Source organism: Thunnus maccoyii, chromosome 1, assembly GCF_910596095.1.
Source record: "Thunnus maccoyii chromosome 1, fThuMac1.1, whole genome shotgun sequence".
NCBI lineage: Eukaryota > Metazoa > Chordata > Actinopteri > Scombriformes > Scombridae > Thunnus > Thunnus maccoyii.
The window spans coordinates 33,312,452-33,336,548 of NC_056533.1; the positions used below are offsets into that span (position 1 = coordinate 33,312,452).

General features: G+C 39.7%; 2 protein-coding genes across 3 annotated transcripts in view; both read left to right on the forward strand.

Annotated features, from left to right (window-relative positions):
- Positions 1-390: 390 nt before the first annotated feature.
- On the forward strand, positions 391-9,403 carry si:ch211-210p4.6 (malignant fibrous histiocytoma-amplified sequence 1 homolog). Its single transcript, XM_042414405.1, has 10 exons — positions 391-452; positions 1,915-2,779; positions 3,546-3,843; positions 4,110-4,296; positions 5,095-5,288; positions 6,482-6,981; positions 8,290-8,447; positions 8,521-8,695; positions 9,158-9,225; positions 9,329-9,403. Exons 1-10 carry the CDS (start codon positions 437-439, stop codon positions 9,340-9,342), a joined length of 2,475 nt encoding a protein of 824 aa, XP_042270339.1. The 5' UTR covers positions 391-436; the 3' UTR covers positions 9,343-9,403.
- A 4,167-nt stretch (positions 9,404-13,570) lies between these two features.
- The window catches only part of LOC121900169 (C-Jun-amino-terminal kinase-interacting protein 1-like), a 54,259-nt gene continuing 43,732 nt past the window's right edge, over positions 13,571-24,097 (forward strand). The window contains exons 1-2 of one of the 2 annotated variants that reach the window (XM_042416229.1): positions 13,571-13,588; positions 13,669-13,842. In XM_042416229.1, coding sequence (XP_042272163.1) covers positions 13,766-13,842 — 77 coding nt within the window. In that variant the 5' untranslated portion in view covers positions 13,571-13,588; positions 13,669-13,765. Of the gene's footprint in view, positions 13,843-24,097 lie in introns of both variants that reach the window. The other variant, XM_042416218.1, reaches the window with a different exon arrangement.

The window sequence follows — 24,097 nt, forward strand, 5'->3', positions numbered from 1 at the left end:
TTAAAAGCAATTTCCCCGTAGGCCACCATCATCCATTATAAAAGAATCAACTATGAAATTGTTGACAAGATACCTCGAACTGCATACATTTTTTAGATAGTTTATTTCAGCAACACTCTCAGTCATTAAATGCAGCACTGGTATCAATACATGATGTTGAGGAGCGTTGTGTTTGATGTTTGAAAGCACATTTGGAGTACAATTTTGGTAAATTCAATCTGAAAGCAGCTGAGTGAGTGGAGAGCTAATCTGATGGATGGATCCGTGGGTGGTTGGATGAAATAAATAATCTGATGAATGACAGTAAAATGGTAATTTCACTTCCCTATGCCTATGAGGATAACTAGTTGTGTGTACAGCCCTCTCTGCTCATTTCCTGAGGAAATCACCGACAAGAGAGCTGGCTCAAAAACAGCTGAGGAAAATATCTGAAGAAATGGCCTCTGTAGATAGTAAGCAACCCATCATTTTCTTTAAATGTTGTTAGCAGTCTGTGATTACTGTTGGGAATGTTGACTTAGCTGTCTGTAGTACAGAAATATCAAGATGAGAGATTTCTTAATAGGGGCACTGTTCCATAATTTTTGCATAACATCATCTTGCTCAAGGTGAGGAACGCCCAGTGAAGTGTTATATCTTGAAAACATTATTTTCTGAAAACAATACTAAAGCTTAACAAGTAACAGATAGACTTACTTCAAATACCAAAACAAATACCATTTGTGTTGTTGTAAATAAGAGGTGGTGTCCCACCAAAATGCTCTCTGCCTCTCTTCAATATTCTGTTTTAATTTGCAAGACAGTTTTATTTCTCCTCAAGATTATGTGTTCGGAATGAACATGTGGAAATTATAAATCACTTTGATGATTCAAATTGTTTTGTTTAAATCGTAGTCTCTGACTATATTATTTGCTAAACTAAGAGATTGCATCACCACCCTGATAACACCCTGATGTTACTGTTGCTGATTCTTCCATTCGGTAGTACGTTCAGTCTGTTGCTGGTGCAACATAGTTATCACATCAAGATTGTTTCTATGGCTTTTGGGTCTTTCAGTAAGCTTTTAACCAGGAATTTACAACACACCGTACGTAGCAACTGGGCTAACGTTGGTGCTCTTTCTGCTGATTTTGTCTGAGACAATAATGATTAGTCAATTAAATTTCAAGATCATTATAACATTCTCCAGGTTTATGGTCTTTGTTTTCTGTGCACATGTTTTCGACCCATTGACCTCCCCAACAGTCTTTGTTATTTCTGAGTTTTTTTTTATTTTGTTTTGGGTTTTTGGGGGGTAAGCAAAAAATGCTTCACTAGATTGTAGATTACTGAAAAGGAAAACACAATTATAGCCCAAGCTGACCAATTGCGGAGTGTAGGAGAATTTCTTAAGCATTGAAGTTCTCTGAAAAATTAAAACACAGAGTGATGAATCTTTCTCTCTTTACTCTTACATGCCAGCATTGAGAAGGGCACACAGCCGTTCTCCAGAACAATCAAACAGTCTCAGCTTAAATACAGTATGTCCTAGTAGGAATTTGACAGAGAGAGGGTAATAAAGTAATAAAAAATTAAAGAAACACAGTCGTAAAATAATAAAACACCTAGCCTTACCAATGAACACTGCTAAACTCCTGATGACCTCCTAACAAGAGTCCTTCAGCTGTCTACCAAAATTAAGGCACATGCTTTGACACACTAAATACCTTACAGGAGTTACATTTTTGAGGGGGCAAACGTAATCTCCAGCTCAACCTCAATCCTGGAGAATGGACTGATGTAGAAAGAGTTGGTACTGGGGTTACTCTGCAAAGTTTATCCAGACAACGCGGTAAACTTGCTTTTTTGAAACAGTGCTGCAGATGTTAAATGTGATATTACTGTGCCTGTAAACATTCTCCTTTATAACACAGGAAACAGTTGGCAGGAATGGGACCTGTCGGGACAGAAACTGAAGTCCATTCCTAAGGATTGTCTAACATATGCAACAAGAGTGGACCTACAGAGGAACAAACTGAAACGGGTCATTGGCATCTCCAGACTCACCCACCTGACCGAGCTTAATCTCTCCAGGAACAAGATAATGGAGTTTTCTCAGGAAATGCAAAACCTGCATAAATTAGAGAGACTTTACATGAACCAGAACAATATCAGATCTATTCCAGAGGGAATCTTTCCTCATCTAAGGAGGCTAAAGTTCCTAAAACTCAGCACCAATCGCTTGGCCAAGCTTCCCTCAGATATTAACCAGTGCACCAGTATCACTTACCTGGACCTTTCCAAGAACTGCCTGCAAAACATCCAAGCACTAGTTGGTCTCCAAAAATTGAAGGAGCTTTTGGTTAAAAAAAACCAATTGACCGAGCTTCCATCCCAGCTCTTCCAGAACAGGAGCTGTGAGCTGACAGTGTTCAAGGCCACAGGCAACCCGCTGAGGTACCCCCCAGAGGAGGTCTGTGATGGAGGGGTCATGGACATCCAGAGCTACTTCCTTCAAATGGAGGAGAACCCAAACACACACAGTGCCTGGACAGTCAAGACCATGTTTCTGGGTTCCTCCATGGCAGGGAAGTCCACACTCTGCCGCAGCCTGAGGAAGGGGAAGCCCGTTGCAGTAGCAGTAGAGGACCGAACTGAGGGAATCGAGATCAGTCAACTGTACACCCAGGAAGTCCGTTTCCTTTTCTGGGATTTTGCAGGGCAGGAAGAGTACTACCTGACACACCATGTCTTCATCACACCTCGAGCCCTTGTCATCCTTACTATTGATTTAGCCAGGTGAGAAAGTGTAATAGTCTTGATTAATCACCTTTTAAGGCAGTAGTTCCTGAAATGTTTGATTTTTATAATAATTATAAGTATTACTATGAGAGATGGAATGTTTACATCGACAGAATTAAATATTTTCAACAATACAAATATATACCTCAACCACCAGCAGAGACAGGGCACTCACTGGACATCCTGGATGTTGTAGTGCCATAGGGCAACTTTTTCTTGTATTAAAAATTTATCATTTTTTTAAAAGATCTCATTGTTAATGGGAGGGATGTGTTGTACTATATGCAACAGCCTCAGTTTGAAAGCTATTCTGCAGCTTTTAGAACTAATTTGGTCAGACAGCAGTGGTTCACAAGGTTATACAGAATGATGCATTTTTTATATCACTTTACTGTAAGAAACCACTGAGTTGTCAAAACTAATAATGGACACTGTCAGGACACCAGGAAATTTTGATACAGGAATAATGGACACAGGTTTAGCTTACGGTTAAACCTCTACTCCACCTATTCTCCGCTATGCCATACTGTTCTCTTGATATGGTCACCATATAATTGCCTAAATTGGCACCTATGTCAGCATGTTTCCATTCACATACAGTATTCAGCACATTAACATGCTAACATTAGAATTTAGCTCAAAGCACTGTTGTGATAAGCACAACCTCACAGAGCCACTTGCATGGCTGTAGCTAACAGAAACAAAGACAACTGGATACGATTTTGAAATGAGCCCATGATAAAATGTTTTGATTTTCAATCAGCTACAGCATTGAAGACCCACATTCCTTCAAAGACCAACTGTGGTTCTGGATAAACAACATACAGTTGCGTGTGCCTGATTCAGTGGTCCTGCTGGTGGGAACACACTGCGACCAGTGCCGCGACCAGGAGGAGGTGATGGAGAAAAAGAAAGACATCGAGGAGAAGGTCAAAAACATGCTGGCAAACAGGAGGATTGTTTTAAAATACCAGAAGAAAAATCTGGAGGAAAACACAGACTCTTCTCTCTTTGCAGACCAGATGGATGAGCTGGATTGCCTACTGGGATACAATTTAAAGGTACTGATAGTTGATGGGATGATGTTACTATTTTAATGGTCTTACTTTGGTTTAATAATATTTTTTGTCCTTATGAGGCTTTCCTCTAAATTTGTTTTTTAAGCATCTGTACAGTTCGACTCATGTATTTACTTGAAAGTTTCTGTTTTTTTATATGAAGCACAAGTTTCTACAGTTTTTACATGTACAATATCCTGTGTAAATACAATGTTAATTATTTTAAAATTAATTACAACCTTTCACAGCTGCCCTAATCTTTTGTTCAGGTTCTGGATCTCGTAACTCTCGACTGCCAAAGGACTGAGGATATTGCCAAACTCAGAAGTCATATTCTGATGTGCATTCAATCAGAGAGTGTGCTTCTCTGTGCTGAGAGCATCTTACCGAAAAGTTATGAAGAAGTGGAGCAAGCCATCCTTACACTTGTTGCACAACAAGAAATTCCCCAACACGGTAAGTCAATTTTAAAGTCCAAGTACTGTACACTTTATCATTAGTATTATAGAAAATTTATGTAAAAAATATTTTATGTCTCTCTATGTAAAGCAAGGAATATCTGTCTGTCTGTCTATGTATGTTTGTATGTTTGTCCTTTGCATATATCAAGAACCGTTCATCCGATCTACTTCACACGCAACACGTTTAATCACAGCAGGGCGGGGCTTCTGGGCTCTGACTTGAGTTCACACTAGGTGGGTGTACTGCTGAGGACCAAGGAAGTGCAGTGTCGAGTGTGAAGTTGTTTGGACATGTTTAATAAACTTTGATTAAACAAGCAAACAGTGAGCTGCTCAGCTCTGTGTCTGGGTGCAGCAGGGGATGTTGGTTATAAACACATCACAGCAGGGCAGGGCTCTGGGCTCTGACTTTCTGAGCAGGACAAAGGCATGCTGCCCGTTTAGTTAAGCTGCCCAAGAGTGAAGAACAAGTGCACACAGGAGAAAAAAGGCAGAGGAAGTAAAACTAGCCAATAGGAGCTCAGACACATTTGATTGGCAGCAGAATCAACTACTGGAAGGCCATAAACTGCTTCTACAGTTCAACCTCAGTTTAGTCTCACTGGTGAAGTTTCTGTCTGGATTAAAACCATTTAATTTATTAATTCCCTGTTATTTTAATTGATATGTTTGTCAATTGATGAGAAATAATAAGTTATCGGCCTGTTCTGATCAGGTACGTTTTGAACGGGTACTAAACAAGTTTTTTAAATTTAAATTTCTTAATTGAAATTTGTTCCTTTTTTGATATCAGGTATTATTCTACTTGAAGAACTGAGTGATTTAATTCTGAACCATGTTAAAATGAGCCAAGAGAGTCTCCACTCCATCTTGCGATCCCTCTTGCGATATCTGCACCGGATTGGGGTGATCATTTGGTATGAAGACATCGATGTACTAAGAGACAGAGTCTTTATCCAGCCTTCTTTTCTCATCTCAATGTTCAAGGTTAGTGGTTACATTTCATTTCTAACAGGGAAATTATCTCTCTATATAAAGCAAGGAATCTCTCTGTATGTATGTATGTTTGTCCATATCAATTTGTATGTATGTTCAAGACATGGTGCAGGATGTCCCAGGTTTTGAACGGGCACTAAAGTTCATCCGATCAACTTCAGCTCAACTCAAAATTGTCGTCTACTGATAGCCTGCATGTGAGGCATTTAGGGAGCATCCGTAAATTATAGCATCTACCTATAGTCTGCGTGAGAGGCGTTTAGGGGACGGGCACTGTTCTCTGTAGGTATTGAGAAATCAGCCTGTTCTAAACAGGCATGTTTTGAACGGGCACTGCACTGGTACCCATATAATTTATGGACCCTAAAGATACACCACTTCTTGTAAATTAACCTGTAACTAAAGGAAAAAAAAAATTTAATCAGCTTCCTTGGACATATATGAAGCCCTCTGGGACACATTATGATTATCAGTGCACCCCTTAATTCCTGATCAGTTTTGTTTCTGCTGATTTGGAAAATGTTAAATATTACCACAATCAAAATTACATAACAAATTTACAAAGAAAATTAACATTAAATTAATGGCTTGGGTTATCTGAACTGTGCCAGTGATTCAGGTCATAATTACTACTGCTACTAGAGGGCACTTGTCGCTCAAACATAACTATATGCCGTTTTTGGGCAACCTACATTGCGACTCATTTTGTCATTTGCCCTCTACATGGCCAACAGTAGAATAAGCAGAGAAAAGGACTGCAGTGCAGTGTTGGTGGTCAATATTTTTTATTCCTTGCATGTTTATATTGAAATTGTATCTGCCTCAGATAACCAATACCCCCTGCAAATGTGGATAAGGCACTGACAGGTGACTGTTCTACAACCTCTGACCTAAATGTCAAACGGGTTTTCCAGAGTCTCCGTGCAAAACCACCTTAGCTTGCTTAGGAAAACCAAAAATCAGCCTGGCTTCTTTAATCACCAGCTGCCGTTGTACCAACGTATTTCAGGCCTATTATGTCAAGAATGCCTGACAACCAGATAGGAATGGAAATATGTGTGTAATAGGTGTTGGGAGAATGGAGCTACTCCAAGGTGACCCTTTAATGGACTATCTCTGGAGAAGGCCCACACATGACTCACAAATCTTTATATAACTCCCCCTGTCTCCTCCTGTTAACACAGAGCATTGTGAGACATGACCTGGTGCAGCAGCTGGAGGGGGTCTCCAGAGACCTCCTCATGCAGGAAGGGGCTCTGGTGAAACAGAAGTTCACCTGGGTGCATGACTTGAGGTACAGAGGCATCCTCCAGAATGCAGCCATGCGCATCTTGGTGCGCAGAGAGATAGAGAAACTGGTTGTGGACGATGATGACCTGGTCAGAGAGGTGGTGGGAACCAAGAAGGAGGAAGGCATAATTCTCACCCTACTGCAGCATTTTGAGGTGTGCCTCCCCACTCTTGTCGGAAGCCCCCTGAACCCCCAAGCATCAGATTTCATCCCCGGTGAGAAGCAGTGGGAGTCAGCCTGGGAAGAAAAGAGAGACCCAGATGGAGCCTGTCTCTTCCCCATCTACCTCAAGGACAACATCACAGTGTGCCATAAGTGGGGTGAGGACAAGCAAGATGACCTCAGTGTCCACATGTACTTCCTTCCTGAGATTCCTCATGGCTTCTTCCACAGGTAGCATAGCTTGGAACATGTTTCATCATTTTAAATTTGTCTATGAAATACAGTAGTTTCTGATCCAAATGAAACATTTAAGTTCATCACTTCATGAATAATATATTCATAACCAAACATTGATTTTTTTGTAAAAATCTGCCTTTTTTTGTATTTTGTTGTATTGTTGCATTTGCTAGCTTGCAGTTTTCTTCTTCTCTGCATTTTGCTGCCACATTGCTACATTTCTTGGTACTTTTTTCACTACTAACTGACAATCAGTTGAAGTTTGCAAGAATGTGAATCCTTGTGCGTGTGCGTTTACCTTGTGAGGCAGCTGGTTTCTCAAGTTCACAAGATCACAAGATCATGTGAGAATCCATCCTCTCAGGTTTTAGTTATGTGCTTGTGGCCAAACCACCATTGGTTCAGACTAATCAGCATCCTAGAACTACTGGCAGCTATGGGCGTGGTTTAGGTGTGACACAGTGAGAAGTGATAGATAACAACATGTTTCCTACATCTCAGATGGTTCTGTGTAACAAACCATCTGGTGCGTCAGGTTACGTGTAAATGGGATATACATACAAAACAGGGACCTGCATTTTTACAAAATAAACTGACTTGTTCTGCACTTACCATGTTATCCCTGTACACTCTAAAATCTGGACATACAGCCTGAAAATGTCTCAATTTTTGTATTGACAAACAATTGAAATTAGTTTTTGAATACTTTTGTCACAAATAAACTTCCATAAGTTACCTTTATGGACTGTGTCTAACCACCAGAGTAATCATCAAGACTTGTTCTGCACTTACCATGTTATCCCTGTACACTCTAAAATCTGGACATACAGCCTGAAAATGTCTCAATTTTTGTATTGACAAACAATTGAAATTAGTTTTTGAATACTTTTGTCACAAATAAACTTCCATAAGTTACCTTTATGGACTGTGTCTAACCACCAGAGTAATCATCAAGACTTGTTCTGCACTTACCATGTTATCCCTGTACACTCTAAAATCTGGACATACAGCCTGAAAATGTCTCAATTTTTGTATTGACAAACAATTGAAATTAGTTTTTGAATACTTTTGTCACAAATAAACTTCCATAAGTTACCTTTATGGACTGTGTCTAACCACCAGAGTAATCATCAAGACTTGTTCTGCACTTACCATGTTATCCCTGTACACTCTAAAATCTGGACATACAGCCTGAAAATGTCTCAATTTTTGTATTGACAAACAATTGAAATTAGTTTTTGAATACTTTTGTCACAAATAAACTTCCATAAGTTACCTTTATGGACTGTGTCTAACCACCAGAGTAATCATCAAGACGTGCTTCCTGTACCCGACTCACTGGGTGGGGAGAGAGCAGTGTCTCCTCTGCTGCGGAAACAGACTGGCTCTGGTGCGACAGAAGATTGAAGATGGAGATCCTTTCATAGAGATACGCTGCAGGAGACCTGACAAGCATAATGGTAAAAATCTATAATCACCCTTTCATAACGAGACTGCACTGCAACAACACAGACAGCTGTTTTCTTTCCTCAGAGTTTCGGCAGTTGTGGGATCTGATCTTGGCAGTGATGTCCAAGCTGTTTGTGTTGTCCAGGCAGTGGCCAGGACTGACCCAGCAGGTGCACACACCCTGTCCAGAAAAAGGCTGTCCACACTACTTCACCTGGAGAGACTGGCAGGAGCTCAGCAACGCTGACTTCTACAACCTGTAAGTGATGTATGGGTTAGGGTAGGCCCTGTTTGTGCTTGTAATGTATTATTATTACTTCTACGTCACAAAATATTCTGTCCACTGATCTCAGTAATTAGAACAATATTTGTAACTATTTACATTCAGTTACTTTGATTTTCTTTCTCATGCTTTTTCATATCTATATAGATTTTTTTTCATCCTTATAAATACTTTACATTATTACTGATGTTTTATTCACCTACATTTGTGAGAAATATATTATTCACAGCACCCACCCAGTTACAGTATCAATCAGCAATGGAGCAATCAGCCCCACACTGAGCTGATTACTCCACTCCAGTAGAATTGCTTGTCTGAATCAAAAGTGGTTTGGCTGACTTAATGGTAATACTCAGCACCGGACTGACTTGTGCCTCAAGCAAAGATGACATGATCCCACTTTTCATATTTTGTCTTTTTTTTGTCTTTTTTAAACAGTGTGAAGGAAGAGAAATTAGTTTGCCAGGGAGGCCACACACGACGGACGGAGCTGATTTTTCCAAAAGGTAAAATTAATGTCTACATATAATGAAAGATAAAGGGCAAAATAAAAATTATGTTTACATTGAGTTTAATTTCTAATCAATCAAAAATGTGTTTTGCTTCCAGTTCCTCTTTTGTAATTAGGAGTTTGATGAAAATTACATCAAAAGAGAGAAACACAGCATCGACCTCGTGAACCACTGAGATGTCACATCAACAACCAGACCATTCTGGAAATGCAACTGATTAAAATCTAGTTCTTCAAAGGAATATTATAGTTTTATCATGGTGTTAATTTTGTGATTTTGGCTGTCATTGGCTATGACAACATTATGACAAGTTTGAAAAGTTAACATTTGGTAAAGATGCTTATTTACTTTCTTGCAGAGAGATGAGAAGATTGATACTTCTTTATGCAACTGTAAATATAAAGAAAGATTGGAAATAGGAAGAAACAGCTATCCTGGCTCTTTCCAAAAAGTAACACAATACACCTGCCACCACCTCTAAATCTCACTAAGTAACACATTGTATGTCGTCTGATGAATCTGTACAAAATCTGAAGTGTAAAAATGTCAAATCCCCATTTTAGACTCCAGGAAGTTACTGGTCCCAACCGTACAGCTTAAGCATACAGATATGAGAGTGGTATCAATCAACTCATCTAACTCACAGCAAGAAAGTGAAAAAACATATTGTACTTTAAATTGCTGAGATCTGAGCATATGGCAACATCACTACTTCAGAGTCCAACGGTCAGCATCATGAGGTGTCAGATGGTCATACAGCCTGTGTAAAAACACCACAAAAAAAACCATGTATGCATGACTGTAAGTCAGACAGTTCAAAGTTAAATCAGGATGTATCTCTGCAAAATCCAATGGGTGTTTACAGGAGGCAGTTTGGGTAACAAATAGCATTTGTGTTTATTTTCTAAATACACTTCATTCAGTTCATATAATTGGGTTAAACAGAGTCCACTGATCTGATCGCTGGACTCTGTTAGCGATGTGGCTGCAATCCAAGATCTCAGTAATTAAGTGTTTGAGCAATATGTCAACATAACTGGTTATGTACATAATGAAAATGAGACCCAGATGGTAAAAAAACAAGACTGTTCTCTTAACATCGGCTTTTTGTCAATATGCTTGTGTTGTCATAACATACAGATGAACATTAGTGTAGTGTGTAGTGATTTTCAGCACAGCAAACTGGTACTGGAACAGTAATTACATCATATATGCAAACAACAAAGATGAATTGCAGACACGAATCAACTCAGTTGCAGTTAAATTTGATTTAGTTAATTGATTTTGTTGGCTCACAAGTTTTTCTAATGTATATTATATTATGGCATTGGTTGACTTGGTCTTTTAATTGTACATTGGTTACTATTTGTTTATCTGTACAGTCACAAGCAACACATTTAGCAGCACTGCTGATAAATGCAGAAGTTAAAATGCTTCTCTCTTTCAGTTCTGCTTTATGACATTTACTGTACACCTTCTTGCGTCAACACTATAAAAATATACTGCAAAGCCATGTGCCATTGCTTTTTTAAATCATTGCTGTATTTTTTATAATTTGCCAATCTTTCAAATGCTTAAAATTATGTTGGTGGTAAGATAAAACAAATCAACTGTATTAAAAGTTCATGTGACAGTTTTTTTGTTTTGCTTAGTTTTGTGTTTTTTAGGTGTCACAGAAAATGCTGCTTATATTTAATTGCACTGATTATCATTAAACTTGTGTTATGATGACTGTTTGTACCAAGTTTTGTCCCAATACATCTAATCCATGTTGAGATATTCCAATGGATAACTGAAAACTTTGCGGGTGGTGTTGCAGAAAGTCAGGGGATTGACAGTCATTTGAATTCATGAATGCCAAAATGTCTTGGCAGTTCATCCAATATTTGGACCAATTGACATTGCCATCCCTAAGCATAGCTAAAAATCATTAGCCATTTGCTGAGAATCTCTTTCATTGGTCTGCAGATCACAAATCTTATCAATACTTCAAGAGTTTTTTCTGAAATTCTAACTGTCCACTGAAACTGTCTTACAAAGTTTACTGTCAAAAACATTGTCCTGAAAGGCCTAAAGTTGGCACTGAAAATATGTGAAGCAGTAGTGTGTTTGTACCTATTCGTTTTTGAGTTACACTTTTCTACATGAATGTGTAAGTTATAGATACCTGGATATATTTACAGTTTACATGTTGCAGTGCAGGTTTTGAATGTGATGCTTTAGGAAGTTTGGGAGTGAATCCATAAGAAAAAAATGTAAGAAAGAAAGGGAACTGATGGAGTCAAAAAGGGGGAACTGAGGAAAAGAAAGGTGGAAGGACAGGGGAGGTGTAGAATAGAAGAAAAAAGGAGAGATTAGAAGGTATACATATGCAGGCGTTCTCTGTACATCATTGCCCTCTGCTGGCTTCTCTGTGACATGACCACTTAGTGGTCAGTTTTGGGGTATGTCAACACACCGTCTCTGATGTGACTGTTTTGTTTGCTTGTTTTATTTTATCATGTAAAGACAAATCTAATATCTTTCATTCTCAACACTACAAGGGATTAATAGGCTACAGTTGGTATATAGACCTGCAGGAGAAATCTCAGCAGAACCAGATTTCATAAATATAGCCTACTGAATTAGATATTTCAAGTGAGTCCAGACCAGAAGAGAAATGAGGTGATGTACAGCAGCTTGTATCTACCACCGTGTTTTTCATCCTCTCCCTCTAGTTCTCAGCCCTCTCCTCTCTGTGGGAGCTCCTGCTGCCTTCAAGGTCTTCTCGTAAACTTCAAACTCAGAAACTATACAGTACAATGTGTTAGTATGTGTTTTCAAGTTGTTTTAGTCACAATAAATGACAAGATGGATGCAGTAACAAAGCAGTTTTCATGATGGAGGATGCCTTTTGATTGTTCTTTGGTTTGTCAAATGAAGCGGTGACTGCAATAGTTGAATGTTTAATGATGAAATAAAGACTTAAAACTACCAACTAGGCCAACAACAGGTTTCCTACAAAATGAAAAATAAAAAAAAAAACATACAACTGTAGGCCTAGGAAAGACCTTCTTTTAGAGCCTAATGCCGTGTTAAATTTGTACTAACTGTATGAACATTTTTGTCTGATACACAAATTACAGCAGAAAAGTGGCACAGTCTGTGTGTTATCTGTTTGACACCCCCAAAATCATATTGCTAATGTCAATGTCATTATTTGACATCAGATTCGTGACTTCTCATTGGATATGGTACATGATATGTGTTTTTTACATATTGTAAAATAGAAGTTAAAGAAAAATATTTTGTGATTCTGATTTTACGACTTGCATCTAATAGCTTCTCTTACTTGTATAGCTGGTTATCATTTCTACTTGTTGATTTTTATTACCAATTTAGAAATTGCTGAAATCCGTTGCTACAAAATGAGTCCATTAGGGTTGCAAAACCCTAGAGTGATGGTCAGCTCAATTCAATTCAAACAACTTTATTCATCCCCAGTGGGGCAATTTAAAAGTATTCACAGCAGAGCACACACAAGCACACACATCTCAACAAAACACACAGGATAGAATGACACAGTGAATAGTTAAAATACTAAAAACTGTCAAAGAAAAAGTATATAGGTCAGTCATCGACCAAGAAATGTGAAGGAATATTTATTGGAAGGCTATGTATAATATTTTCAGGCACCATAAACATTGGTCCCGCTGCTACATCAGTGGTCATCAGTTGGCTCAGCACCACACACATTTAGATCTAGATGTCTGGCCCCTACAGTACCCATGAATCCTACTAACTCATTAGACAACGACATAATTAACCTTAAAAAAGAGAGAGAGAGAGAGAATACTACAATATAAAATGTATCAAGAAAAACTACAACATATTCAGCATTGATATGAGATAGATACTCTACACATCTAAACTCTTAGTCAGGCTGAAAAAGGGTCAGCTATAGCACCCAACACCTGGGGGTCTTTGGTGGTGGAAATTATGGCTTGGAATTAAAATGTCAGGCATACCTGGCTACTCCCTGTGATTTTAATGTCAGGACTATTTAAATATTATACATACAGTAGAAGTGAAAACACAACTGAACAACCAAGCGGGTAGTTCCGAGTCTGAACAAGGAACCTATAAATAGTTTCCTATAAATAGGTTCCTATTGGTTCCCATTGGTATCATCACAGTAAACCATAAACTGTAAATGCACCGTGCTAACAAAGCTACCAGTTAGCTTTCCACCCTCTTGTCCAAATATGGTCACTTCTCATCACTTCTGGCTCTAAAAATCCAAGATGGCGATGGTCAAAATGCCAAATTCGAGGCTTCAAAACACGAGTCAACGTCCATTATTTTTATACAGTCAATGGTAAGAACACATTTTTTACATAACTTCAAAGTTACCAATATTCATTGAACAGTTTAGCTGAGTTTCCATTTTTCCCACAGCCCGCGAAGGCAGCACCCTATCGCAGCATCGCCGGACCTCTCAGGTGTCTGCCGGGCTGCTGCACAGGAGCCAATGGAGGAATGAAAACGGAGCTGCATGGCGGACCGAGAGAAGAGGAAAACCAGCCCACCGCCTGGCCGCAATATACAGGTGAACTCCCCGGCCAGCTTCAGGTAAGAGTCCCGGTGGAGGAAGCCTGGGGAGGGGGGTCCGAGCTGCCTGCCTGCCTGTCTGCGGGACTGGAGGCTGTCAATGAGCGATGAGCCAGCGCGGCTCTGCAGAGCTGAAGGTGCTGATGCTGGCTGTGTCGGAGCTGCTGCCGCTGTGTTTGGCCCCGCTCAGCTTTGCGGATTAAAGTCGGAATGTGTTGTTGAGTCCTATGTTTTTTGTTTGGGCGTGTCTCTGCTCCCAGAGGACCGAGGAAAGCTGTGTGCTCCATGCACCCACTAGAACCATACACTTAAAATATGTCGTCAACCAAATCTGCTCCAGCCAAAAATCTAGGCAAAAACTCAGCAGCTTTATTATTCCCAGTTTCAGATAATGAGCTTTTATTGGCCTTTTAGGCTATCTGGCATTTTTTCTGCTTTGCTTTTACTGAAGTCTTTGGTAGGTTTCCCCCACAACAGCTTCATGATAAGTTTGTTTTATTGCTGTGTGTCCCTTTAGTGACTTACTGCGTGTTTTGATTTTTAATAGTTGGCTGGCGTGTCCTATCACTGTATTATCTATTACTATTCTAATGTGTATGCAGGATTAATTAGTGAGTTTTCAGCAACCTTATGACAGCTGCTTCATTATTGTCACCGTTTTGCTTTCTCTCTCATATTTTGTTTGGATTTTGGAGTTTAGCAGGAGTATTTTTAATTAGTTTGAAACATATCATAGCCAAACCCACAGGCTTGTAAACAAACGAAAATAAATGGGGATAAGCTTTCTATAGCTATTTCTATTTTATGTTAATGTTGTTAGTTTTAGAGAATAATGATTGCATATTTTTGTAAAAATGGAATGGTTTTGATTGTATTAATTAGTAGCTAAAGCCTCAAATATAATTACCACATATCATCACAATAACGAAGGTAATTTCAAATAATTACCAGTTGAGTATTTACTCTTTTTGTCTGTTTCATCTTTGTAATTTGAATCTCTTGGTTGTTGAGCTGTTGGCCAGACTGAAGAGGCAGTACAAAGAATCACATCTTGGTTTGTAGGAACAGGACGTTTTATTGTACAGAAACAATTGATTTGGTTAATCGATAATGAAAATCATGTTGCAGAGCTACAGAAAACTCAAGGTTGTCAGTTAGGTGATCAGAGGTTATTCAACCTGCAACACAGTTCAAATCAACATGTTGGAGGGATCAGCTGGATGGTTTTGTCATGCTTTTATACTGTCAGTATGTCACACACACACACACACACACACACACACACACACACACAAACAAACAGACATACATACACTCAGAGGTCCTTACAATGTTGCCTGAGGAGAAGCTGTGATTCTTCAGTGGCATTGCTGAATGAATGGAGGCCTATGATCGATATTCCCCAGTGAGACAGTGCCATCTCACACACACACACACACACAGACACACACACACACACACACACACACACACACACACACAACAGTCTGTCCCTGTCTCATTAGCTGAGCCTGCAAACAGGCAGATCCACAGCCATCTTTCTTCAGAATTTCATCATAGTGACACTGGAGTTCTTTCACTGGTATTTGATCTGTCTGACAGAGAAACATATAAATGAAGCGCCTCATACGGGGGAGGGAAGAGTATTGATTAATATTTCAGATTTGTAGTACACCAGAGAAGGGAAACCACATAACCGGCAGCCCTGAAGTTGGCCCGGTCCCAGTGCAGCCATATGTTGGCATGTTTTCCTCTGTCACCTTCCCTGCCTCCACACACGGTGGTCGAATTCTGTGTCTCTCTCCAATCTGCTGCCGTTAAAGTCGATCTGCTGCCATAATGTGCAGCTCTCGCATGCGGATATTCAGTTACTGAGATAACATACAGGAGGAGCAGTTCACGCTCAAATTTAGATTCAGTCCACAGTTTCTGCAGCATTTCACTGTGACCTCATTTTGAGGTCACTAAAATTTTCATGACTCTTGTGAAGAGTTACCAAGTTGTCATTTGAGTTTGGGTACAAGATATCATTGCTTTCAACAGTCTGGATGTTACTGCAAGTAGATTTTACAGAAAGGATCATAGATTTCAAATAGTTAAATCTAGTTCAATCATAGACTTCTAATATATTTTTACAACCAAGAAATGTATTAATATTTAATATTTCTGCTTATCAAGCAACCCCTGGTGATGTTCCATGGTTGGAAACTCTGATTTAGTCTTCTTCTTGATCTTCTTACACAGTGAGTTTGCTCTTGTAGCTCCATACTCTGTACTCAATATATAACCTTAAAAGGCAGAAAATAAACAGAGGCAAGAGCTCTGATGGTTCAAAAATAAAAATGAAAAATCAACATGGCTGCTGATTTTCTCTGCCCTCTTTTCTCTGATCTGTCTGGGCTCCGTTTTTTATATCTTGCCCTAAAAAAAATGACATACCATAGCCCAAATATGACACTGTTCAGTGATTAAAACACTTGAATCATGTTGCTGAAATGTGCATATTTTAGCAGTGATGTTCTGAGCTAATTTAAGTGTCTTTAAAGCTCATTCATCTCTGATCACTTGGTCGCTTTACTCCCTGTTAAAACACTGAAACCTTTCAGTATTGATCAGGACACCCTTTCTGTATGATTTTCCGTATAAGTGTTTTAGTTCAGTACTGTAATTTTAGTCACTGTTTGTTTAGTGGCTCTACTGATCTTCACTGGAGCTGAGCATGACAGATAAAGACTTACTTTTCATATTTGGGTGAACTGTACCTTTAAATGCTCCCACACTGCATTAATCATCTATAGCACAAGAGGGCGTAGCAGGAGATTCTTTCACATTAGGACAGTATATCTGTGTGTGTGTGTGTGTGTGTGTGTGTGTGTATGTATATCTGTAATGCAGCATCTATGGAAAACCTGACTCCAAGCTTCAAAATGTCCCTTTTATTCAAGGTCAAAGACACTAAATCCTTGTTTTTGAGCTTTTTGAGCTACCAACATGCAGCCATATGGTCATACAACACAGACTCGGCAACTGGCCAGAACCTATGTATGTTATTGTTGTTGTTTTTAAGTATTGCATATTTGTGTAAAAATTGAATGGTTTTGATAATATTAATTAGTAGCTAAAGCCACAAATATAATTAATCACGGTAATCTGTCCATTACATCTAATAATTACCAGTTGAGTATTTACTCTTTTTGTCCGTTTCATGTTTATAATTTGAATCTCTTGGTTGTTGAACTGTTGGCCAGAGTGAAGAGGCAGTATAAAGAATCACATCAGGGTTTGTAGGAACAGGACGCTTCATTGTACAGAAACAATTAATAATCAGTTGTATAAAAACATAATTAATCGGTTAATCGATAATGAAAATCATGTTGCAGAGCTATAGATAACCCAAGTTCATCAGTTAGGTGATCAGTCAGAGGTTATTCAACCTGCAGCACGGTTCAAATGAACATGTTGGAGGGATTAGCTGGATGAGGTATTAGCTGCATGGTTTTGTCATGCTTTTATGCTCTCAGTGTGACACACACAAACACACACACACACCAGAGGAGCTTCACACATTTCCCCCATGTGACATCACACATCAGGACAAAATGCTATCAACTATCAAGACACTGGTTAAGTGTTCTGTATTTTTAAGAGAAATGGTTTTAATCTTGAGAGCAAAAAGTAAAGACGAGAGGCGGGAGGATGACAGAAAGAGGGAGATGTAGGAATCCCAGGATTGTTTGTGTGTGTGTGTGTGTGTATGTGTGTAATGCAGCATGTATGGAGCAACAAGACAGTGTAGGATTGCAGTCCATGCTGTGGTGCATTATGGGAAGAAATAGAGAACTCATGTCTGATGGCATCAGGGATATGAAACCGGAGATCCCTCTTGAGGTAAAAACCAATCTCTCTCGTATGCAATTCAATATTTTTCTTTTTAAAATTACAGTTATGGTTAAGCTTGAGAGCCTTTTACAGATAAATGCAAAGAGCAAATGAATAGATGGATGAATTCTGCTGTTTGTTTGTGTGTTCAGTTTCTTCTTTTGTTTTGTTCATATTACTTTAAGTGATTTGATCACTGCATGCCAAGACATCATTGATTTTCTGAAGTGATTTGATTGTACAATAGCAGCTGATTAAACTGAAATGTAACGTTTACATCAGCAGCAAATGGTGTAACTCATTTAACAGAGTGATTTTTTCGATGATGGTAGGCATATTTATTGTGTTAGTTTGTCACATCCTCATGCATCTTTGCTATCTTAACATCAAGCACTGCAAAGGAAATAAGACTTGAGACTTTATTGTGTCATCCTCGCTGTTTATTGTAGGTGTGTGTGATTTACTGCCCTCTTTCTCATAACCTATAGCTAAAAGCTAAAACACTAATACTGCCCACATGAGAAGCAGGGAGTATGTTTAATTGTCCCTCAATATTTTTTAAATGGTCTCCTGACAAAAGCCAATAATTGCCCCTTGAGTTATTACATTATCCTGCAGTTTTGAGGTGGGAGGAGAGTGAAATGTTAGAGAGATGTGAGAGATGATATTTTGAATATAGACTGCAATTAGAATTATGAACGAATTATGTCATTATGTTCGGATAATGAATCAGAAATATTAAGCAAATGTTTAAAAATGTATAGATCACTAAATTATCAAACTAAAAGCACGTAAATGTCCATGATCCCCCCCCCCCCCCCCCCCCTCCCTTCCTTGCTCCTTCGCTCCCTCGCTCACTAATTCATTGACATACCTCTTTTCCTCTTTTCTTTTATCCTTTTACTGTAGCTTCCAAACTGATGTTACACTGCTGACAAGATCTGCTCAGGCAGATGGATTCACAGGGTGTGGGATGTGAGAGTGTGTGTGTGTGTGTGTGTGTGAGAGAGAGAGAGAGAGAGAGAGAGAGAGAGAGAGAGAGAGAGAGAGAGGAGACAAGGGAGGTTAAGCACATTTTGAAGTGTCAGTTTCTCCTTTCCTTGATTCACTGCATCGGTCTTTCATGGACTTTGATGTTTTCTCAGAAAAAAAATAAATGATTTCAGGTGTTTTCAACAGGATTATGTCTTTTATCCTCAGAGAGAGAGAGAGGGAGAGAGGGGGGAATTTAAATTGAGCTGATTTGAATTTCACTCACAGTAGAAGCTGACAGAGTGGACTGAGTGCAATTGCTCTGGTTGCAGTTCGCCTCCCACTGATCATTTACTGCTGTCGTTCAATTTTGCTGAATTGGCAATCTCTCTCTCTCTCTCCTCTCTCGCTCTCTCTCTCTGCCTCTCAGTTAATTAATTCTCAAACAGTGGCCTCATTTACCAGGTCTGCATCTGAAACAGATAGAGACAACTCCTTTATTACAAATTTTCCATTTTTAGTAAGATGTTCTCCTGTTTTCTGATCCGCTCTTGTTTTAATGTGCTGTTGATGCTAAGACGAGCTGAAATTTGAATTCTCCTCGCATTTTTTGCAAGGAAATTATGATGACATTATTTATTTTCCCAATTTTTCAAAGACAATAAAATTGTTGGACATATTTTTGGAAAGGGCACTTGAGCCCTCAAAGTGGGCGTTTCCCGTGGTTGATAACAGAGAGCTGGCGATGTTAGATGTGCCGTCAATTTCATGGATTGTTTTTTCAATCAGTGTGAAGCTCCTGTTACCCTTCCTGCAGATGTTTCACATTAAAAGCCCACCAGGAAAAAGAGGAATTATACCTTTTGAGCTGCTAGAAGCCTTTTAATGTGAAACACCTACACAGGAAGTGTTGAGTTGCTTAACATACGTAGCTTAACATCAAATCAAAAAAAAAAAAAAAAAAAAAAAAAAGGAAATATTTGTGGGATAAGAACAGTGTTTCTGTCAAGAGAAACCAAAAGCTGTACGATGTGGAGTATGACATTACTGATGGCTGTGGAAATCTACATTATCCTGAATTTATAAAAGACTGTATGTACATAGGAAGTGTTTCATTTGCATTAACAGAAAACAGAGCAGAAAATAAAACAGGAAGTGATCAGACAGTATGAATAAAGGCCTGATTAGTAAAGAAATGCAAATAAAAATAGTCATAGTGAGTTTCCAGAGTCAAATATCTCACTTTCCAATAGTATATTTCATCAGAACAACATTTTAAAAACACAATGGGATTCACTTTGTGTTTCATTAATTTTTTTCTAACTAAACAATGAATGAACTCATTACTTCAGCTCATATATGTTGAACCACCCGGTGCCATGAATTCATCTTGTTGCCTCGACCCACATGGCTGTTACGGGGTTAATTGGCCTCTGCTGACGAGCTGAACGGGGATTAAATGTCTCACACACATGCACACACATGCACGCACACACAGTCCTGGGATTCCTATATCTTCCTCTCCTCTCATCCCCTCCTGCCTCTCTTGCAGACCTGCCAACTCTCCTGTTTTTACTGAGCTTCTCCCGTATTCCCCCCCACACCTCTCCCGCTGTGCTCCTGTTTTGTTGTTTCTCCCGGGAAACTCCTTTAATTTGCATGCCCCTCAACCTTATTATGAATAATCGTCATACACATGGATCCATAAGTTTTGTATGTTTGTCTGACGTTACCGGAGTCGCCAGATTGTCTATGAAACACACAATCGCACACACAATTTCAAAACCATCTGTCACCACAGGGGCGTGTGCACAGCTGCTCCGCGTAGGCAGTCTTTCCTCCTGTCTTCTATCCTCCCTCCCTCTGCTGCCGGTGTGATTCACTGCCTGCAGGTACCGCTGGTAGAGAGGAGGGGCTGGTTTGTCTCAGCCAGCAGCTGAGTTTACAAGAATTTGGCAAATTTTAAGATATGTGGCAAATAAACAGTTAGCCTACATACAAACAACTCGCGGGTTATTAGCTTAACCAGTGTGCTGTGGTTGCGTAAAATATACCGGTGGTGGATGGGACACTGTGGGCAAAGCAGCTGAAAATATTGCTTTTCTACATGTTTATGCTTGTAGAATAGACACATACATACACACACACACACTCAGACACACACACCGAAACACTAACGAAAAACCTAAATGTTGGCAGGTTTGCTCATGTCTTTATTTTTTGCTCTCAAGATTAAAACCCATTCTCTCAACATACAGAACACTCAACCATTGTCTTGATAGTTGATAGCATTTTGCTCTGATGTGTGATGTCATGTGGGGGAAATGTGTGTGTGTGTGTGTGTGTGTGTGTGTGAGCTCCATAGGTTCTGGCCAGTTGCCGAGGCCTTGCTGTATGGCCATATGGCTGCGTGTTGGTAGCTCAGAGTGTAGAAAAACAAGGATATAGTGACTTTGACCTTTGATAAAAAAAGGACATTTTGAAGCTTGGAGTGAGGTTTTCCAAAGCACAACTGCAGCAGTGTTAACTTGTGATGGATGCTAATACTGCATGGCTGAGGGAAATGCTTTTTACTTTTCAGCTGTAGTAAGTGATTTCCTGCCACTAGGGGGCTGAGAAACATCAAAACAAATAGAAAGGCACATACCCTGATATATGATCACCGTTGCCTATTACACATCCAGCAGACACAGAGCAACATTATCATCACATTACAGTCATGTTTCACAAGTTTCACTCTTTTGTTAGCTTTTTTGGGGGGTTTCCACCAAATACTGAAAATAATATCATGCTCTTAAGCTGATGGATTTTCTACTTTCTTCACCAGCTAGTTGCTAACATTGTTTGCCTGCCATTTTGTAGTTTACATCGGCTTTATCAGAACTCATTTGCAAAAAACAACTGTCTGCTGCTGGAAGACAAATACCTAAAAGATGTTAAAATGCTTCAAAGAACTGAGGGGAACACCAGAGTTAGGTGATAATTCTCTGTGGGTTCATCATCACAGGCAACCTCTTTTACATTGCACTTTGTAGTTTTATCCGTTTTTAATTTACAGAAGCAAAGTTGTAGTGAGATACACCTCTTTGCTTCTTGTTTCTTGAAGCCTTTGGTGGCTAAAAATAGCCAGTCACTCTGTTTTACAATATTACTGCACATGTACAGTACACATGCTCGGGCCTAAGGTTCTGGCAGGAGGTTATAAGGTCAGTGGCATTTACAGGGTTAATGGGCTGCACACTTCACTGCGCGTCTGCTCTTTTCCAGTCACACATTGATTTTTGGAGGAAGCGTAACCACCTGCCAAAACAAGCAAAGACCAGCACAGGCTATAGAACAATTCTGGTTTTCATAGGTTTGGCCATCATTTCTTTTGATAATAGTTCTCAGCTACTGAAGTCAGTTGCTGAGATTTGGCAAAACGCAACAGTGTGTGACAGGGAGGAAACATGACGCTCAGAGTCAGACAATCATACAGGTTGTAAACCCCGTGGTTAGGCATATGTATTTGCTAGAGAAAAACAAGGTGAATGGTAAAATTATTGGCCAAATTGGCCGTCGCAAAAATCCATCACAATTTACAGGCTCCTGCTGATCATCTTTGACCCACTGCAATTATCGTAGCTGTACACATGTAATTTTCCTTCATAATAAGTGAGTATTACCAACATTTTTCAAATAAACTGATTTAGATAATCTGGATTGTTGCCATGATTACAACCTGTCTGATGTCTGACTGTTTTTTTGCTCCGTCAGACATGTTTTTATCAGTGTCGCCTTGCTCCCAAATCCTTCTCGGTAGTGTAATTTGGCAAATACAGTGTTATCATAACTGATAGGAGTGATGGTCCAAACTACAAACATAACACCCAAGTTGTAATAAACCAGAAATCTCCTTGAAGAGGAGAGATGGACACAGAGACAAAGAGAAGTGAAAAATTAGAGGGAGTCTTACATGATCAATGGGCCTCATGAATAATTGAGCACAACTGTGTTTTGCAGAGAGAGAGAGAGAGAGAGAGAGAGAGTGAGGAGTGTCCTCTTGTGCTGATGTTTCTCTTGTTTGAGCTTTCTGTGGCATTGGATGTTATGCTAACAGCAGCATTTTTCCTGCAGTGGCATAGTAAACCTGATAGAGTAAACATCTAAGGGAGAGAGAGAAAGAGGAGTAGATTATATAACACTACTCCTCTCTGGCAGCTTCAGCTTCTCTGCTTTAAATAATTCCCCCTCTGTCTCTCTCCTCTCCGGATGAGCGGTAGCAGCAGGGCTCTGAATCGGACGCCTCTCCCATCGACCCGGACGAGCTGCACCCCTCCTCCCTCTCCTCCGGCTCCCTTCTTGCTCGCTCCTCCCTCTCTTCCTCCCTCCCTCCTTCACTTTCTAACCTCCTTGCTCCTGCTCCTCCTCCATCGGCTTTGGATGCCCTCCTCACTTACAGTATGGACTCGGGAGGGGAAGGAGGAGAGGGTTGGATGGAGGACCAGTGGGAGAAATGGTAGGGCATCTCTCTCATTCTTCTCTGTGTGTGTTTTTTACCGGCATGCAGCAACATGGCTGTGTGTGTGACCTTGTGTGTAATAACTGCTAACATGCTTTCTTCCTTGCGATATGTCGTCTTCTAAAGCTCAAGGCAGGCATGTCCTTGAAGGAGAGAGGATGCATGTGGTTTTGTGTGGGTTTGCATCTAAGAAGAGAGGTAGAGCGTGCAGCAGCGGATGCTGGTTTATGTTGACCAAAAATGGGACCAGAGAAGCCACAGAGGAGAATACACATCACACTTATGTTGGTGTATGTGTATGCTATAACACCAATGCCATTACAGGAAAAGCACTGTAGGGATGGATTTGTGTTTCCAGAGTTTGTTTTCACACAGCGACTGATGAAGGGGGGGTTTATCTGGATGGAAAGCATCGGACAGGACCGTCCTGGTCCAGGACAGGTCCTGTCCTTGCAAGAGGGCGAAGCTGATGAATGACCCTCACTGTGCAGCCTTGTAGTCCCTCAGCAGGAGCATAAACGTGTGAATTACTGGGGAAAGATGGGGGAAGAAGACAGGCAAGGGTGTATGTGTCTGCTATGAAGACTAGCCTAAATGCTGGGTTTAAATGTGTATGTTGTGTGAGGTGATTGATTAGTAACAGCACAACACTGTAACATGGGAAGAGGTGAGTGTAAATATCCATAGTTGTTTGGATAACATGCCTGTCCTGCTTCCACTGATACGTCAGCAGATATTGCAATAAATAAAATAAATCAGATTTGTAGTTTTTTTCATGATATTTTATTGTTGTTTATTTTACTAATTGGGGATTTGGGCACATAATCAGCAGCTCATTTGCATTTTTTTCACATTTTTCACTTCACTTTCTATTACTGGAAGCATTTTTCTGATCTTTCCTCATCACGACACAACCTTTTTTCC

Bases quoted from the DNA above. Each gene is read 5' to 3' on its own strand.
- si:ch211-210p4.6 (XM_042414405.1), top strand. The intron at 3,844-4,109 runs GTACTGATAGTT...TCTTTTGTTCAG, and splicing joins TACTGGGATACAATTTAAAG to GTTCTGGATCTCGTAACTCT. The intron at 8,696-9,157 runs GTAAGTGATGTA...TTTTTTAAACAG, and splicing joins AACGCTGACTTCTACAACCT to TGTGAAGGAAGAGAAATTAG.